The sequence below is a fragment of the Telmatherina bonti genome (genome assembly GCF_933228915.1).
Source record: "Telmatherina bonti genome assembly, chromosome: 17".
Taxonomy (NCBI): Eukaryota; Metazoa; Chordata; class Actinopteri; order Atheriniformes; family Telmatherinidae; genus Telmatherina; species Telmatherina bonti.
The window spans coordinates 5,838,255-5,857,616 of NC_136615.1; the positions used below are offsets into that span (position 1 = coordinate 5,838,255).

Genomic DNA, 19,362 nt, shown 5'->3' on the forward strand with positions numbered 1-19,362 from the left:
ATTGGACAGTCGTCCCAAATTTTTTCAGTTTTACTGTTGAGTATTTGCTTATGAGTACATTTCATCTTTGTTTTGTTGTTGTCTGCTGTTTTATTGACCATGTTGTGCAGCTGAGGTCGTTTTTAATGTGCAACAGAACGTTGATGTCCATTTTTATTCAGATTTAAAACTCCCATGTAAACGTAGCGTGTCTGACCAGACGTTTGTGGACTTATGCCGGGTTGTTCAACCTTTTCGGTCGCTCCGTTCTCGGTTACGCTGCAGAGTTCTTTAAATATTTACTTCCTCTCCTCCTGCAAACAGACTTCTTTCTCTTTTCTGGGAGGTTTAATCATCCTCAGATCAAATCTCTTCTAACAAAGTTTATTTAGTTTGATTTGTTTGGAGAACATAAATGAGAAAGAGGAACCGTAAAGTCTGAGAACTTGCTCAACCTCGGCATTTCCCTGCTGCACTGCACACACCACCCTGCTAATAAAGCCTGATTAATGATTGATCAGTGGTTTTTCCACAATCCTCCATCAGTATTTACGCAGCGAGGACCTTCATCATGACTGAAGAGACCTTTCAAGCATGTTCATTTGATTTTAATCTCATCTTTTCGTTGTGAAGGCGTCAGAAAACAGAAGATATATTTCTCTCCTCATTAACAAGGTTCAGCTGTTGGATGAGTTTCATGGAGCTCTGGAGAGTAAAGTTCACACCACAGGGAGGAATTCATTCCCAAGATGCACGTTTGTCGTCAACACCTCTCCTTTATTCCAGCACCAACATGTATTTACACAATTCCTCTTTAGTGTCTATTTCACCGTCAAGTCAAAGCAGAACGGACACAACGAGGTCCCATTTTTGGTTTTGAACATTAATTATGACCCATATGGATCTGGAATTCTATTATTATCAAAGCAAATCAAAAGGAAGAAAAACAAACAATCTGTTGCATTAAGTGGTCTGAAGGAGAGTAAACTGGGTTTTCCCCCCAACAGGCTACATGGCTAGGTGGTAGTTCAGGAGTAGATGTTCTCCAGGTGATAAAAAGCAAACAGCTGCGGTGGACATTTAATGCTTCTGGGAAAACCTTTGATTTGTCGGATTTTTAAGATGTCGCCCAATCGTGGGACTTTAACGCGTCTGAATGTGAACAGCTGATGTACGATGACGACAGAACGTCCTGGTTCAACCTGCAACAAGCCTCTGACTGAAACTTGAGATAAAGCAGCACGATTCACTTCCAGTCAAACATGAACCCAAGTTTGTCATATTCACACGGTCGCTTCCAGCTAACCCCAACCACAAGTCAGAGACGTGCCGGACTGGAATAACTTCCGCTTCTCCTCCAGTTTCTCCTCAAGGCACTGGATCAGAACCGGATCCACTTTGGGATCAAACTTGTTGGCAAACCAGTGTCCGTAGTTTAATAACCAATGCATCTCAGCTGCACCGAAAATACAGACGCTGCGGACGTGTTCCCCCGTGCACGGCGGGTACAGGCTCTCCTCCAGGTAGTGCCACTTCACCAGCCTGGTCTTGCTCATCAGGTCCGTGATATCCGCCTGGGATCTGGGCACCTCTCCAGGAACACCGGGCAGCCGCACCAGCGTGGCCCAGAAGTGTTCGTCTGGAGAGTAGGTGTCCTCCGACCACTCCAGGAAGTCCTTCATCACCGGCGACGAGTGCAAGTGCTCTACAAACTCCCGCGACAAGACGAAGTACGCGTTCCCGATGAACATCTCGATGCCATGCGGGGGCGGCGGCTTCTTCTGCTCCGTTTTCACCGGAAGTTTCAGATACTCAAAGCTGGCGTCTTTCAGCTCGAAGTGGAAGGAGAATCTCTGCTTCTTCAGCTCCGACGGTCGGCTCGTCTCCAGCATGTTGGAGCCGTTTAACAGCTTCAGCTCCGACACCAGCTCAATGTTGGACTTGAGGGGGAAGTCCTGGCCGCACAGGTTGATGACGTACCGCCATCTGACCTCTGACCCCATCAGGTCCGACAGGCAGTTGAGATCGGCTTTCAGCCGGCTGATGCTGGCGTAGAAGACGGACTCGCGCTTGCTGGCGATGAAGACGTTGGGCAAGCAGCGCGCCAAGCCCTCCATGGCTGCCGTGAACTCAGCCGAGGACTTCTGGTCGTAGTGGATGCAGTAGATGTTATTGGGCGAGTACGCAGCTCTGATGAGTCTCTCCACCATCCAGGCATATTTATGGACAACTAAAGAATAAGCAAGAGGAAACACCTTCTCCTCTTCAGACACACACACTTCATCATATCCTCGGATCTTGATGAAGGAGGAGCAGTTTCTCGTGAGCTGGATCAGACTTTTGTCCTTGTCCTCCACCATCTTTTTCCTTCTGATGATGAGGGATTTACCCACCTCCGCGGGGTCCAAGTCGTAGATAGCTGCGCAGTTGATGGCATGCTTGTGAATCGGCTGATGGACGGAGAGCGAAGCGAAGTCTGCAGACTCGGAGATGAAGCTGTACTTGATGCTCACCAGCAGCAGGACGCTGAGCGTCAGTAGCGACAGCAGGGACGGACACAGCTTCTTTCTGAGTCTCAGTGGGGAACACTTCGCACTCATTCTGTGGAAAAAAAAAAACAAAAGTTGAGTCCAGGAAACAAAGAAAGAAAAAAAACACCAATTCACAGAAAAAAGAAGAAGTTGGAAAAAACATGAAAAGTGAAACTAGAAAAACAAAAACTTCATCAGGGTGATGACTGAAAACAAAACTGGCTGCTAGAGGGTCTGGTCCAGTCTGGTCAGGCCCAGTTTGGTCTGGTTTGATCCTGTCTGGTTCAGTCTGATCTGGTCCGGTCTGTTTCGATCTGGTTTGACCGGGTCTGGTTCAGTCTGGTTTGATCCGGTCTGGTTCAGTCTGGTTTGACCGGGTCTGGTTCAGTCTGGTTTGACCGGGTCTGGTTCAGTCTGGTTTGACCGGGTCTGGTCCAGTCTGGTCAGGCCCGGTTCGGTCTGGTTTGATCCGGTCTGGTTCAGTCTGATCTGGTTCGGTCTGTTTCGATCTGGTTTGACCCGGTCTGGTTCAGTCTGGTTCGATCTGGTTTGACCCGGTCTGGTTCAGTCTGGTTCGATCTGGTTTGACCCGGTCTGGTTCAGTCTGGTTCGATCTGGTTTGACCCGGTCTGGTTCAGTCTGGTTCGATCTGGTTTGACCCGGTCTGGTTCAGTCTGGTTCGATCTGGTTTGACCTGGTCTGGTTCAGTCTGGTTCGATCTGGTTTGACCTGGTCTGGTTCAGTCTGGTTCGATCTGGTTTGACCTGGTCTGGTTCAGTCTGGTTCGATCTGGTTTGACCTGGTCTGGTTCAGTCTGGTTCGATCTGGTTTGACCTGGTCTGGTTCAGTCTGGTTCGATCTGGTTTGACCTGGTCTGGTTCAGTCTGGTTCGATCTGGTTTGACCTGGTCTGGTTCAGTCTGGTTCGATCTGGTTTGACCTGGTCTGGTTCAGTCTGGTTCGATCTGGTTTGACCTGGTCTGGTTCAGTCTGGTTTGATCTGGTTTAGTTCAGTCTGATCTAGTTCCCGGTCTGGTTTGATCTCTCCTTTATGGAACGGGATGACCTGACCAAGATGGCAGACCAACCACGAGTTTATGACAAACCACAAAACATCAGCTGTTAAAGTCCAGTAAACCAGTCGTCGCAAGCAGGACCAGGTTCAATAAATCCAGCGTGGAATACATGACAAACACTCCCAGTGAGCAGCGAGGTTCTACCAGAGAAACCAGTTTTGTTTATTTCACATCAGTTTGTAGGTTTTTCCAAGAGGAAAGAGCAGCATCAGGACCACCATCCGTAGACCAGAACAACAGCAACGGCCATGTTGACTCGGGTTTCTGGACAATACATAAAACGCAGAACGTTACAGTCATAGACTGTACGTGACAGATGGACGGAGCCTCTAGTGGTAAAACGTAAGAGAGGGTCCTGGCTGCAGACTGGAGAATGAGGCGGGGCTGGATGTCCGACCCCGCCCCCTTAACATTTTGATTGGATTAACAGTAAGCCTAACCACGCCGATTTGACATTGAGCTCCGCCCAATATCCAGGCCCACCCCATTCTCCAGCCTGCAGCTGGGGGTTATTGAAAAGTAAAACCAAAACCTGCAGTTCCCCCTTCATCCACCAGGGGCTCCAGAACAAAACAAATTCACACAGACTCCCATGTTAAAAAGACCAACTTCACAGCAGAAATAAACATGTTTACAGCAAAAATAAACACGTTTACAGCCTGGTATAAAAAAAACATTTTCAGTTTAATAGGTCAGGTTTACCTTCTTGACTACGGTGGTGGGAGTGAATTTTTTTCTCACTCCTCTGTTTAGATTTTAGAATTTCAGCATATTCATGGGCGTGTCCTTTTGATTGACAGGTATCCGATATCCCGCTTCAAGACGGAGGAACGTAGAACAACCGTGGTTTTTAGGCTGGTCATCAACATGACTTAGCTTTAGCCGCTTACCTCTATTAGCTCGGTTAGCTCTAAGCTACAGGCAGGTCAGAGTTTGCTCGATGTCAATCATCCACCATGACGCTCACAGCCCCCCTCTCAGCTCCGCCTCTTTGTCCATATTTGTATTTTCCAGGCGAGACGACACGCATGCCCCTGCCAAGATGGTGATGGTAGGAACCGCCCACCGAGCTTCAGTTCAGCTCTTCAGAAACCTGCGGTGACATCACGGAGGCTCCGCCCGCCTTTTTACAGTCTATGGTTACAGTATACATTGTCTGGTTTTAAACAGATCCCCTAAATCCAGCACAGGCAAAAACTGCGCTGGAATAAATTTTCTCTTCTTTTAAAAGACAAACTGGATTATTTCCTTAAAGCAAGGAAGCTAATCTGACTTTCAGGGTAAATTTAAGGTTTTCGGTGCAAGCCTGGAATGACAGACTGTGAGCTGCAGTGAAACCTAGATCCTTCAGGCTGAAACACTGCTTGTGGAAACAGTGCTGCATTTAGCAGCAGTCTCAGGTGGTTTCAGACAATCTGAACAACATGGAAGGCCGACTGGAGGCCTTCCAACATGAGAAACAACCCAGTTTCCCAGTTAAACACGCACAAGTTGTTTATCACGTGGAAAACAGCGGTCCCAGAATGGAGCCTTGGGGAACACCTCCAGGGTCAGGAAACAGGCAGCAGACGACATTACTGACTCTTCACACCCCAGAGACATCTGGTTCTCCCTTCTCTGGTTCAGAAAACCGGCACAACCAGACAGGAGAGCCGCATCCTTCTCCAGGTGAGACTGGAAAGTTCACATCAGGTCTGAACGAAGCATGAAGACGACTCACACGATGAGCTGAACGTGGGAGTAAGTTCAGCAGCGTGACGACGCCATCAAGGTCACCCAGACACGTGTGTGTGTGTGTGTGTGTGAGAGGGGAAGTGGTCACATCAGTCACAACGTGACGGCTCTTCTCACAAAACAGGTTCAAGTGGTTTAAAAGCAGGAACTTTCCTCAGAAACACCACGTAGACGGCTGGTGTGTCAGCTGTACTGTTTACCACATACACCACGAGCATTACAGAGCACACGCAGAAGTTTCCATGACTATCGGTGGTGCTCGGGTTCTGCTCGGCACTAGTTTCATGCCCACAGCCTTCTGGACTCTGTTCTGTGGGACAAACTCCACTCATCACCGCTGACAACACCAGAAGGAGAGAAACTATCAGAAAGCATCTTCATGTTGTAGAAATGCTCCACTATGAGCCTGTCTCTGTGCCGGCATCAAACCTGCGGCTTCAACATTTCTTCCTCCCCAGCTGAATGCAGAGAAACATGCTGGGAACATGGTGGGGGGCTCACCTGGATCCAGACTCTGGTGCCGGTCTGCGGAGCCCCGTTTCATCAGCTCATCCTGGAAGTGGTGCAGAACGTGGTTTTTAGTGAACTTCTCAGGTCTGCGGTGAGATGAGGCCGAGAGGAACTTACCGACGTCAGGAGGCATTTACCTCCCTGCTGCTCCGCTTCACGTCAACTTTGAGCCGCGACCAGCCAGGATTTAGTCCCAAACATGTCCTCGCAGAGACGGAGAGAGAGGAGAGGCTCCGCGTTTCACTCAGGAAGCCGCTGCGAGCTGAAAATAATCCGGAAGGAGGCTGCGCGAGCCCGCATGACATTACTCAGGAAAAAAGAAGTTTCTTAGAGTGTTATACGGAGGGATCTCCTCTGTCCTGCTTCCTACTGGATCACAGCCCCGTCCGGCTGGAAGAAAGGCTCCTGGTGAACAGGTAGGGCGCGAGCCGCAGCTGGCGTAATAAGACGCTCGTGGCTGAAGTCACCTGAGCTCCAGGAGGACCGTGACAGCTTTTAAAGCCTGCTGCCGGGAAAACCCTCATGATGTCAGACTTTCAGACGAGGAAGAAGAAGAAAACAAACCAGTTTTTCCGCGTTCAAAGGCCGCATTGTGTGGGCTGGGAACCGGATCCTGGAGTGCGCGCGCCAGGAGGAAGTAGGAGCAACTTTTAATTGGTGTCACATTGTTTTACAGGAGTCTGAAAATAACATGGGCTCCTCCCAGTTTACCTGTAAAACACCCCAAACTGGTTCCCAGTTTACCTGTAAAACACAGCAAACTGGCTCCCAGTTTACCTTTAAAACACAGCAAACTGGTTCCCAGTTTACATGTAAAACACAGCAAACTGGCTCCCAGTTTACCTTTAAAACACAGAAAACTGGCTCCCAGCTTACCTGTAAAACACAGCAAACTGGTTCCCAGTTTACCTTTAAAACACAGCAAACTGGCTCCCAGTTTACCTGTAAAACACAGCAAACTGGTTCCCAGTTTACCTGTAAAACACAGCAAACTGGTTCCCAGTTTACATGTAAAACACAGCAAACTGGTTCCCAGTTTACCTGTAAAACACAGCAAACTGGCTCCCAGTTTACATGTAAAACACAGCAAACTGGTTCCCAGTTTACCTGTAAAACACAGCAAACTGGCTCCCAGTTTACCTTTAAAACACAACAAACTGGTTCCCAGTTTACCTGTAAAACACAGCAAACTGGCTCCCAGTTTACCTGTAAAACACAGCAAACTGGTTCCCAGTTTACCTGTAAAAAACAGCAAACTGGCTCCCAGTTTACCTGTAAAACACAGCAAACTGGTTCCCAGTTTACCTGTACAACACAGCAAACTGGTTCCCAGTTTACCTGTACAACACAGCAAACTGGCTCCCAGTTTACCTGTAAAACACAACAAACTGGTTCCCAGTTTACCTGTAAAACACAGCAAACTGGTTCCCAGTTTACCTGTAAAACACAGCAAACTGGTTCCCAGTTTACCTGTAAAACACAGCAAACTGGTTCCCAGTTTACCTGTAAAACACAACAAACTGGTTCCCAGTTTACCTGTAAAACACAGCAAACTGGCTCCCAGTTTACCTGTAAAACACAGCAAACTGGTTCCCAGTTTACCTGTACAACACAGCAAACTGGTTCCCAGTTTACCTGTACAACACAGCAAACTGGTTCCCAGTTTACCTGTACAACACAGCAAACTGGCTCCCAGTTTACCTGTAAAACACAGCAAACTGGTTCCCAGTTTACCTGTACAACACAGCAAACTGGTTCCCAGTTTACCTGTACAACACAGCAAACTGGCTCCCAGTTTACCTGTAAAACACAACAAACTGGTTCCCAGTTTACCTGTAAAACACAGCAAACTGGTTCCCAGTTTACCTGTAAAACACAGCAAACTGGTTCCCAGTTTACCTGTAAAACACAGCAAACTGGTTCCCAGTTTACCTGTAAAACACAACAAACTGGTTCCCAGTTTACCTGTAAAACACAGCAAACTGGCTCCCAGTTTACCTGTAAAACACAGCAAACTGGTTCCCAGTTTACCTGTACAACACAGCAAACTGGTTCCCAGTTTACCTGTACAACACAGCAAACTGGTTCCCAGTTTACCTGTACAACACAGCAAACTGGCTCCCAGTTTACCTGTAAAACACAACAAACTGGCTCCCAGTTTACCTGTAAAACACAGCAAACTGGTTCCCAGTTTACCTGTAAAACACAGCAAACTGGTTCCCAGTTTACCTGTAAAACACAACAAACTGGTTCCCAGTTTACCTGTAAAACACAGCAAACTGGTTCCCAGTTTACCTTTAAAACACAGCAAACTGGCTCCCAGTTTACCTGTAAAACACAGCAAACTGGTTCCCAGTTTACATGTAAAACACAGCAAACTGGCTCCCAGTTTACCTGTAAAACACAGTAAACTGGCTCCCAGTTTACCTTTAAAACACAACAAACTGGCTCCCAGTTTACCTGTAAAACACAACAAACTGGCTCCCAGTTTACCTGTAAAACACAACAAACTGGTTCCCAGTTTACCTGTAAAACACAGCAAACTGGTTCCCAGTTTACCTGTAAAACACAACAAACTGGCTCCCAGTTTACCTGTAAAACACAGCAAACTGGTTCCCAGTTTACCTTTAAAACACAGCAAACTGGCTCCCAGTTTACCTGTAAAACACAGCAAACTGGTTCCCAGTTTACCTGTAAAACACAGCAAACTGGTTCCTAGTTTACATGTAAAACACAGCAAACTGGTTCCCAGTTTACCTGTAAAACACAGCAAACTGGCTCCCAGTTTACCTGTAAAACACAGCAAACTGGTTCCCAGTTTACCTGTAAAACACAGCAAACTGGTTCCCAGTTTACCCGTACAACACAGCAAACTGGCTCCCAGTTTACCTGTAAAACACAACAAACTGGTTCCCAGTTTACCTGTAAAACACAGCAAACTGGCTCCCAGTTTACCTGTAAAACACAGTAAACTGGCTCCCAGTTTACCTTTAAAACACAGCAAACTGGCTCCCAGTTTACCTGTAAAACACAGCAAACTGGTTCCCAGTTTACATGTAAAACACAGCAAACTGGTTCCCAGTTTACCTGTAAAACACAGCAAACTGGCTCCCAGTTTACCTGTAAAACACAGCAAACTGGTTCCCAGTTTACCTTTAAAACACAGCAAACTGGCTCCCAGTTTACCTGTAAAACACAGCAAACTGGTTCCCAGTTTACCTGTAAAACACAGCAAACTGGTTCCCAGTTTACATGTAAAACACAGCAAACTGGTTCCCAGTTTACCTGTAAAACACAGCAAACTGGCTCCCAGTTTACATGTAAAACACAGCAAACTGGTTCCCAGTTTACCTGTAAAACACAGCAAACTGGCTCCCAGTTTACCTTTAAAACACAACAAACTGGTTCCCAGTTTACCTGTAAAACACAGAAAACTGGCTCCCAGTTTACCTGTAAAACACAGCAAACTGGTTCCCAGTTTACCTGTAAAAAACAGCAAACTGGCTCCCAGTTTACCTGTAAAACACAGCAAACTGGTTCCCAGTTTACCTGTACAACACAGCAAACTGGTTCCCAGTTTACCTGTACAACACAGCAAACTGGTTCCCAGTTTACCTGTACAACACAGCAAACTGGCTCCCAGTTTACCTGTAAAACACAACAAACTGGCTCCCAGGTTACCTGTAAAACACAGCAAACTGGTTCCCAGTTTACATGTAAAATACAGCAAACTGGTACCCAGTTTACCTGTAAAACACAGCAAACTGGTTCCCAGTTTACATGTAAAACACAGCAAACTGGTTCCCAGTTTACCTGTAAAACACAGCAAACTGGCTCCCAGTTTACTTGTAAAACACAGCAAACTGGTTCCCAGTTTACCTGTAAAACACAGCAAACTGGCTCCCAGTTTACTTGTAAAACACAGCAAAATGGTTCCCAGTTTACCTGTAAAACACAGCAAACTCGCTCCCAGTTTACATGTAAAACACAGCAAACTGGTTCCCAGTTTACCTGTAAAACACAGCAAACTGGCTCCCAGTTTACCTGTAAAACACAGCAAACTGGTTCCCAGTTTACCTGTAAAACACAGCAAACTGGCTCCCAGTTTACATGTAAAACACAGCAAACTGGTTCCCAGTTTACATGTAAAACACAGCAAACTGGTTCCCAGTTTACCTGTAAAACACAGCAAACTGGCTCCCAGTTTACCTGTAAAACACAGTAAACTGGCTCCCAGTTTACCTTTAAAACACAACAAACTGGCTCCCAGTTTACCTGTAAAACACAACAAACTGGCTCCCAGTTTACCTGTAAAACACAACAAACTGGTTCCCAGTTTACCTGTAAAACACAGCAAAATGGTTCCCAGTTTACCTGTAAAACACAACAAACTGGCTCCCAGTTTACCTGTAAAACACAGCAAACTGGTTCCCAGTTTACCTTTAAAACACAGCAAACTGGCTCCCAGTTTACCTGTAAAACACAGCAAACTGGTTCCCAGTTTACATGTAAAACACAGCAAACTGGTTCCCAGTTTACCTGTAAAACACAGCAAATTGGTTCCCAGTTTACCTGTAAAACACAACAAACTGGTTCCCAGTTTACCTGTAAAACACAGCAAACTGGTTCCCAGTTTACCTTTAAAACACAGCAAACTGGCTCACAGTTTACCTGTAAAACACAGCAAACTGGTTCCCAGTTTACCTGTAAAACACAGCAAACTGGTTCCCAGATTACCTGTAAAACACAGCAAACTGGTTCCCAGTTTACATGTAAAACACAGCAAACTGGTTCCCAGTTTACCTGTAAAACACAGCAAACTGGCTCCCAGTTTACTTGTAAAACACAGCAAACTGGTTCCCAGTTTACCTGTAAAACACAGCAAACTGGCTCCCAGTTTACTTGTAAAACACAGCAAAATGGTTCCCAGTTTACCTGTAAAACACAGCAAACTGGTTCCCAGATTACATGTAAAACACAGCAAACTGGCTCCCAGTTTACATGTAAAACACAGCAAACTGGTTCCCAGTTTACCTGTAAAACACAGCAAACTCGCTCCCAGTTTACATGTAAAACACAGCAAACTGGTTCCCAGTTTACCTGTAAAACACAGCAAACTGGCTCCCAGTTTACCTTTAAAACACAGCAAACTGGTTCCCAGTTTACCTGTAAAACACAGCAAACTGGTTCCCAGTTTACATGTAAAACACAGCAAACTGGTTCCCAGTTTACCTGTAAAACACAGCAAACTGGTTCCCAGTTTACATGTAAAACACAGCAAACTGGTTCCCAGTTTACCTGTAAAACACAGAAAACTGGCTCCCAGTTTACATGTAAAACACAGCAAACTGGTTCCCAGTTTACCTGTAAAACACAGCAAACTGGCTCCCAGTTTACATGTAAAACACAGCAAACTGGTTCCCAGTTTACCTGTAAAACACAGCAAACTGGCTCCCAGTTTACCTGTAAAACACAGCAAACTGGTTCCCAGTTTACCTGTAAAACACAGCAAACTGGCTCCCAGTTTACCTGTAAAACACAGCAAACTGGCTCCCAGTTTACCTGTAAAACACAGCAAACTGGCTCCCAGTTTACCTGTAAAACACAGCAAACTGGCTCCCAGTTTACCTGTAAAACACAACAAACTGGTTCCCAGTTTACCTGTAAAACACAGCAAACTGGCTCCCAGTTTACCTTTAAAACACAGCAAACTGGCTCCCAGTTTACCTGTAAAACACAGCAAACTGGTTCCCAGTTTACCTGTAAAACACAGCAAACTGGTTCCCAGTTTACCTGTAAAACACAGCAAACTGGTTCCCAGTTTACCTTTAAAACACAGCAAACTGGCTCCCAGTTTACCTGTAAAACACAGCAAACTGGTTCCCAGTTTACCTGTAAAACACAGCAAACTGGTTCCCAGTTTACCTGTAAAACACAGCAAACTGGCTCCCAGTTTACCTTTAAAACACAGCAAACTGGCTCCCAGTTTACCTGTAAAACACAGCAAACTGGTTCCCAGTTTACATGTAAAACACAGCAAACTGGTTCCCAGTTTACCTGTAAAACACAGCAAATTGGTTCCCAGTTTACCTGTAAAACACAACAAACTGGTTCCCAGTTTACCTGTAAAACACAGCAAACTGGTTCCCAGTTTACCTTTAAAACACAGCAAACTGGCTCACAGTTTACCTTTAAAACACAGCAAACTGGTTCCCAGTTTACCTGTAAAACACAGCAAACTGGTTCCCAGTTTACCTGTAAAACACAGCAAACTGGTTCCCAGTTTACATGTAAAACACAGCAAACTGGTTCCCAGTTTACCTGTAAAACACAGCAAACTGGCTCCCAGTTTACTTGTAAAACACAGCAAACTGGTTCCCAGTTTACCTGTAAAACACAGCAAACTGGCTCCCAGTTTACTTGTAAAACACAGCAAAATGGTTCCCAGTTTACCTGTAAAACACAGCAAACTGGTTCCCAGATTACATGTAAAACACAGCAAACTGGCTCCCAGTTTACATGTAAAACACAGCAAACTGGTTCCCAGTTTACCTGTAAAACACAGCAAACTCGCTCCCAGTTTACATGTAAAACACAGCAAACTGGTTCCCAGTTTACCTGTAAAACACAGCAAACTGGCTCCCAGTTTACCTTTAAAACACAGCAAACTGGTTCCCAGTTTACCTGTAAAACACAGCAAACTGGTTCCCAGTTTACATGTAAAACACAGCAAACTGGTTCCCAGTTTACCTGTAAAACACAGCAAACTGGTTCCCAGTTTACATGTAAAACACAGCAAACTGGTTCCCAGTTTACCTGTAAAACACAGAAAACTGGCTCCCAGTTTACATGTAAAACACAGCAAACTGGTTCCCAGTTTACCTGTAAAACACAGCAAACTGGCTCCCAGTTTACATGTAAAACACAGCAAACTGGTTCCCAGTTTACCTGTAAAACACAGCAAACTGGCTCCCAGTTTACCTGTAAAACACAGCAAACTGGTTCCCAGTTTACCTGTAAAACACAGCAAACTGGCTCCCAGTTTACCTGTAAAACACAGCAAACTGGCTCCCAGTTTACCTGTAAAACACAGCAAACTGGCTCCCAGTTTACCTGTAAAACACAGCAAACTGGCTCCCAGTTTACCTGTAAAACACAACAAACTGGTTCCCAGTTTACCTGTAAAACACAGCAAACTGGCTCCCAGTTTACCTTTAAAACACAGCAAACTGGCTCCCAGTTTACCTGTAAAACACAGCAAACTGGTTCCCAGTTTACCTGTAAAACACAGCAAACTGGTTCCCAGTTTACCTGTAAAACACAGCAAACTGGTTCCCAGTTTACCTTTAAAACACAGCAAACTGGCTCCCAGTTTACCTGTAAAACACAGCAAACTGGTTCCCAGTTTACCTGTAAAACACAGCAAACTGGTTCCCAGTTTACCTGTAAAACACAGCAAACTGGCTCCCAGTTTACCTTTAAAACACAACAAACTGGTTCCCAGTTTACCTGTAAAACACAGCAAACTGGCTCCCAGTTTACATGTAAAACACAGCAAACTGGTTCCCAGTTTACCTGTAAAACACAGCAAACTGGCTCCCAGTTTACCTGTAAAACACAGCAAACTGGTTCCCAGTTTACCTGTAAAACACAGCAAACTGGCTCCCAGTTTACCTGTAAAACACAGCAAACTGGCTCCCAGTTTACCTGTACAACACAGCAAACTGGTTCCCAGTTTACCTGTAAAACACAGCAAACTGGCTCCCAGTTTACCTTTAAAACACAGCAAACTGGTTCCCAGTTTACATGTAAAACACAGCAAACTGGCTCCCAGTTTACATGTAAAACACAGCAAACTGGTTCCCAGTTTACCTGTAAAACACAGCAAACTGGCTCCCAGTTTACCTGTAAAACACAGCAAACTGGCTCCCAGTTTACATGTAAAACACAGCAAACTGGCTCCCAGTTTACCTGTAAAACACAGCAAACTGGCTCCCAGTTTACATGTAAAACACAGCAAACTGGCTCCCAGTTTACCTGTAAAACACAGCAAACTGGCTCCCAGTTTACCTGTAAAACACAACAAACTGGTTCCCAGAAAAAAAAACCCAGAAATACAGTAGAAACCACAGGAAAGGAGGGTTTTACTCACATCCATGGCATTTATTTATTTATTTATTTATAATAGAAGAATACAAGTAATAGCCAATGATAGATAGATAGAACTGGTCTCCATGGAAACGGGGCTGTCAAGAAGCCAAAGATGGCTGAGGTCACATGACCTGAGAACTGGACTAAAGATCAGTGGAAACAGGTCTGATGGAGGGAGGGATCCTCTCCAGAACCAGGACTTTAACGGGTCTGGTGGAGGGAGGGATCCTCTCCAGAACCAGGACTTTAACGGGTCTGGTGGAGGGAGGGATCCTCTCCAGAACCAGGACTTTAACGGGTCTGGTGGAGGGAGGGATCCTCTCCAGAACCAGGACTTTAATGGGTCTGGTGGAGGGAGGGATCCTCTCCAGAACCAGGACTTTAACGGGTCTGGTGTGAGTCGAAGCTTCAGTGTGACAGCGTTGGTCAGGAGGAACTTGTTATGTTGGGTGTGTGTGACAGAAGTTGTGTGAAAACCTGACGCTGAGTCCACTGACTGCATTCCCGTCGTTCAGAAGGAAAATCCTGATTTAAAGAGTGAGTGGACCAGGGATGGACAGGGACCTGCAGGTTTTAGATGTTTCCTGACTCTCCTCCTGGTTCTGCTGTTGCAGACGTGAAGTCCAGCTCAGGAAGCTGAAGTTCATCTCAGCATGTTAGCATGCTAACAGCATTTCTGCTGAACAGAACTTTGTCTCTGGCCTTTCACCTTCCCTCCCTTTGTCCACATCGTCGCCTCTGATGGAGCAAAGTCCGCACAATAAATGCAGATAACTCTGTTTGCTGACGATAAGTCCTGCACGATTCAGACACTTAGCGATGCATGTTTACCTGACAGGTATGAGAGGCTCAGACCTGTCGCCAGGTGTTCTCATTTCCTTCAGTAAAACAGGTGCATCAGTTACATTTATCACTGTAGATTCATTCAAACCATCAGTTTGAGCTTCTTCTACTGCCATGGTCTTCTGCTGTAGAGGAAAACTCCAGAATATTTACCTCAAGTTAGTCTGTGAAGAGGCGGAGAGAGGACTCAACTTTATGCACAAACAGGTGTGATTTACACAAACAAAGCTGCACGATGTTCACTGTTAACAACGCAGAGGCTGAGATTTGACTGAAGGAGCTGTTATCCATGGAAATGAGCAGCAAAGTCCTGCCAGGTTCCAGGTTTTCAGTCATATGCCAGGGTCAAAGGTACCGAAAGTACCGAACATGCAGCCTAAAGGTGTGTATTTACGGTGCAGGGTGGGGGAGTAGGGGTGGTTGTAGCTCAGGTGTCAGGACAGTTTGATCTCCAGCAGAGGAGGCAATTCCTGGTCCTGCCATGTTTCTGGATCTACCTGTACATTTAGAACAGGTGTTTTCACCAACAGGCTGGTTTACCTGGAAAATAAACTCTGTTCAGTAAACCCAGCTGGTTTGGTGACGGATCAGAACAGTGCCGGACTTTTACTGTCTGGACCAGGACTTGGCACCTCTGGTCTCCAGTTAAATAACAGTTAAATTACACAGAAATAAAAAAAACTCCACATTTTCCTCTTTGTTTCCCACAGTGCTGTGTGGAAATGTGACGCCATGCAGGCCTGACACGTCTGTTTCCAGGTAAACGTGAGTCAGCGCTGCAGGTTGGATGTGACAGGAGAGGAAACCTGACCCCCCCCCTCGCTGGCCAAAATGACCTCATGCACCTGCGACATTCAACACGATGTGTGACTGATCTTCAAATAGACGCAAAAAGCAACATTTCACAGTAAAATGTTAAAAATACTTTTCTAAGACGCCAACAGTTTAGTGTCAGACATTCTGTGGAACGTTTATTCTGTGACGTCAGTTTGACCTGATTTAGTCTTCACGTTGGACACGGGGCAATGGACACAACCTGTTGGACACGGGGTGTTGGGCACGACGTGTTGGACACGGGGCGTTGGACACGACGTGTTGGACACGGGGCGTTGGACACAACCTGTTGGACACGGGGTGTTGGACACAACCTGTTGGACACGGGGTGTTGGGCACGACGTGTTGGACACGGGGCGTTGGACACAACGTGTTGGACACGGGGTGTTGGACACGTCTTGTTGGACACGACCTGTTGGACACGGGGCAATGGACACGACGTGTTGGACACGGGGCGTTGGAAACGACGTGTTGAACACGGGGCGTTGGACACGACGTGTTGGACACGGGGCGTTGGACACGGGGCGTTGGACACAACCTGTTGGACACGGGGCGTTGGACACAGCGTGTTGGACATGACTTGTTGGACACGGGGCGTTGGACACAACCTGTTGGACACGGGGCGTTGGACACAGCGTGTTGGACACAGGGCATTGGACACGAGGTGTTGGACACGGCGTGTTGGACACGGGGCGTTGGACACGACGTGTTGGACACGGGGCGTTGGACACGTCCTGTTGGACACGGGGCGTTGGACACGGGGCGTTGGACACGGGGCGTTGGACACGTCCTGTTGGACACGGGGTGTTGGACACGACGTGTTGGACACGGGGCCTTGGACACGACGTGTTGGACATGACGTGTTGGACACGGGAGGTTGGACACGGGGTGTTGGACACGACGTGTTGGACACGGGGCCTTGGACACGGGGCGTTGGACACGACGTGTTGGACACGGGGCGTTGGACACGACGTGTTGGACACGGGGCGTTGGACACAACCTGTTGGACACGGGGTGTTGGACACAACCTGTTGGACACGGGGTGTTGGGCACGACGTGTTGGACACGGGGCGTTGGACACAACGTGTTGGACACGGGGTGTTGGACACGTCCTGTTGGACACGACCTGTTGGACACGGGGCAATGGACACGACGTGTTGGACACGGGGCGTTGGAAACGACGTGTTGAACACGGGGCGTTGGAAACGACGTGTTGAACACGGGGCGTTGGAAACGACGTGTTGAACACGGGGCGTTGGACACGACGTGTTGGACACGGGGCGTTGGACACAACCTGTTGGACACGGGGCGTTGGACACAGCGTGTTGGACATGACTTGTTGGACACGGGGCGTTGGAAACGACGTGTTGGACACGGAGCGTTGGACACGACGTGTTGGACACGGGGCGTTGGACACAACGTGTTGGACACGGGGCGTTGGACACAACGTGTTGGACATGACTTGTTGGACAACGGGGCGTTGGACATGGGGCGTTGGACACGGGGCGTTGGACACGACGTGTTGGACACGGGGCGTTGGACACGTCCTGTTGGACACGTCCTGTTGGACACGGGGCGTTGGACACGACGTGTTGGACACGGGGCGTTGGAAACGACGTGTTGGACACGGGGCGTTGGACACGGGGCGTTGGACACGACCTGTTGGACACGGGGCGTTGGACACGACGTGTTGGACACGGGGCGTTGGAAACGACGTGTTGGACACGGAGCGTTGGACACGGAGCGTTGGACACGACGTGTTGGACACGGGGCATTGGAAACGACGTGTTGGACACGGGGCGTTGGACACAACGTGTTGGACACGGGGCGTTGGACACAACGTGTTGGACACGGGGCGTTGGACACAACGTGTTGGACATGACTTGTTGGACAACGGGGCGTTGGACATGGGGCGTTGGACACGGGGCGTTGGACACGACGTGTTGGACACGGGGCGTTGGACACAACCTGTTGGACACGGGGCGTTGGACACGACGTGTTGGACACGGGGCGTTGGACACGACGTGTTGGACACGGGGCGTTGGACACGACGTGTTGGATATGGGGCGTTGGAAACGACGTGTTGGACATGACTTGTTGGACAACGGGGCGTTGGACATGGGGCGTTGGACACGACGTGTTGGACACGGTGCGTTGGACACAACCTGTTGGACACGGGGCATTGGACACAACCTGTTGGACACGGGGCGTTGGACACAACGTGTTGGACACGGGGCGTTGGACACAACGTGTTGGACATGACTTGTTGGACAACGGGGCGTTGGACACGGGGCGTTGGACACGACGTGTTGGACACGGTGCGTTGGACACAACCTGTTGGACACGGGGCATTGGACACGACGTGTTGGACACGGGGCGTTGGACACGACGTGTTGGACACGGGGCGTTGGACACGACGTGTTGGACACGGGGCGTTGGACACAACCTGTTGGACACGGGGCGTTGGAAACGACGTGTTGGACACGGAGCGTTGGACACGACGTGTTGGACACGGGGCATTGGAAACGACGTGTTGGACACGGGGCGTTGGACACAACGTGTTGGACACGGGGCGTTGGACACAACGTGTTGGACACGGGGCGTTGGACACAACGTGTTGGACATGACTTGTTGGACAACGGGGCGTTGGACACAACCTGTTGGACACGGGGCGTTGGACACGGGGCGTTGGACACGACGTGTTGGACACGGGGCGTTGGACACGACGTGTTGGACACGGGGCGTTGGACACAACCTGTTGGACACGGGGCGTTGGACACAGCGTGTTGGACATGACTTGTTGGACACGGGGCGTTGGAAACGACGTGTTGGACACGGGGCGTTGGACACAACCTGTTGGACACGGGGCGTTGGAAACGACGTGTTGGACACGGTGCGTTGGACACTTGGACACGACCTGTTGGACACGGGGCGTTGGACACGGTGCGTTGGACACAGATCCTTCCAGAACCTGGACTATATCTGACCTGATGGAGGGACGGATCCTTCCAGAACCTGGACTATATCTGACTTGATGGAGGGACGGATCCTTCCAGAACCTGGACTATATCTGACTTGATGGAGGGACGGATCCTTCCAGAACCTGGACTATATCTGACTTGATGGAGGGACGGATCCTTCCAGAACCTGGACTATATCTGACTTGATGGAGGGACGGATCCTTCCAGAACCTGGACTATATCTGACTTGATGGAGGGACGGATCCTTCCAGAACCTGGACTATATCTGACTTGATGGAGGGACGGATCCTTCCAGAACCTGGACTATATCTGACTTGATGGAGGGACGGATCCTTCCAGAACCTGGACTATATCTGACTTGATGGAGGGACGGATCCTTCCAGAACCTGGACTATATCTGACTTGATGGAGGGACGGATCCTTCCAGAACCTGGACTATATCTGACTTGATGGAGGGACGGATCCTTCCAGAACCTGGACTATATCTGACTTGATGGAGGGACGGATCCTTCCAGAACCTGGACTATATCTGACTTGATGGAGGGACGGATCCTTCCAGAACCTGGACTATATCTGACTTGATGGAGGGACGGATCCTTCCAGAACCTGGACTATATCTGACTTGATGGAGGGACGGATCCTTCCAGAACCTGGACTATATCTGACTTGATGGAGGGACGGATCCTTCCAGAACCTGGACTATATCTGACTTGATGGAGGGACG

At 48.1% G+C, this 19,362-nt stretch overlaps 1 protein-coding gene across 1 annotated transcript; it reads right to left on the reverse strand.

Annotated features, from left to right (window-relative positions):
- Positions 1-1,280: 1,280 nt before the first annotated feature.
- LOC306768573 (beta-1,3-galactosyl-O-glycosyl-glycoprotein beta-1,6-N-acetylglucosaminyltransferase 4-like) lies at positions 1,281-5,962 on the reverse strand (the record flags this gene model as incomplete). The annotated part of the gene is made up of 3 exons (XM_079256981.1): positions 1,281-2,580; positions 5,437-5,656; positions 5,821-5,962. The coding sequence occupies 3 exons, from the start codon at positions 5,960-5,962 to the stop codon at positions 1,281-1,283; spliced, it is 1,662 nt and encodes a 553-aa protein (XP_079113107.1).
- Positions 5,963-19,362: the final 13,400 nt, after the last annotated feature.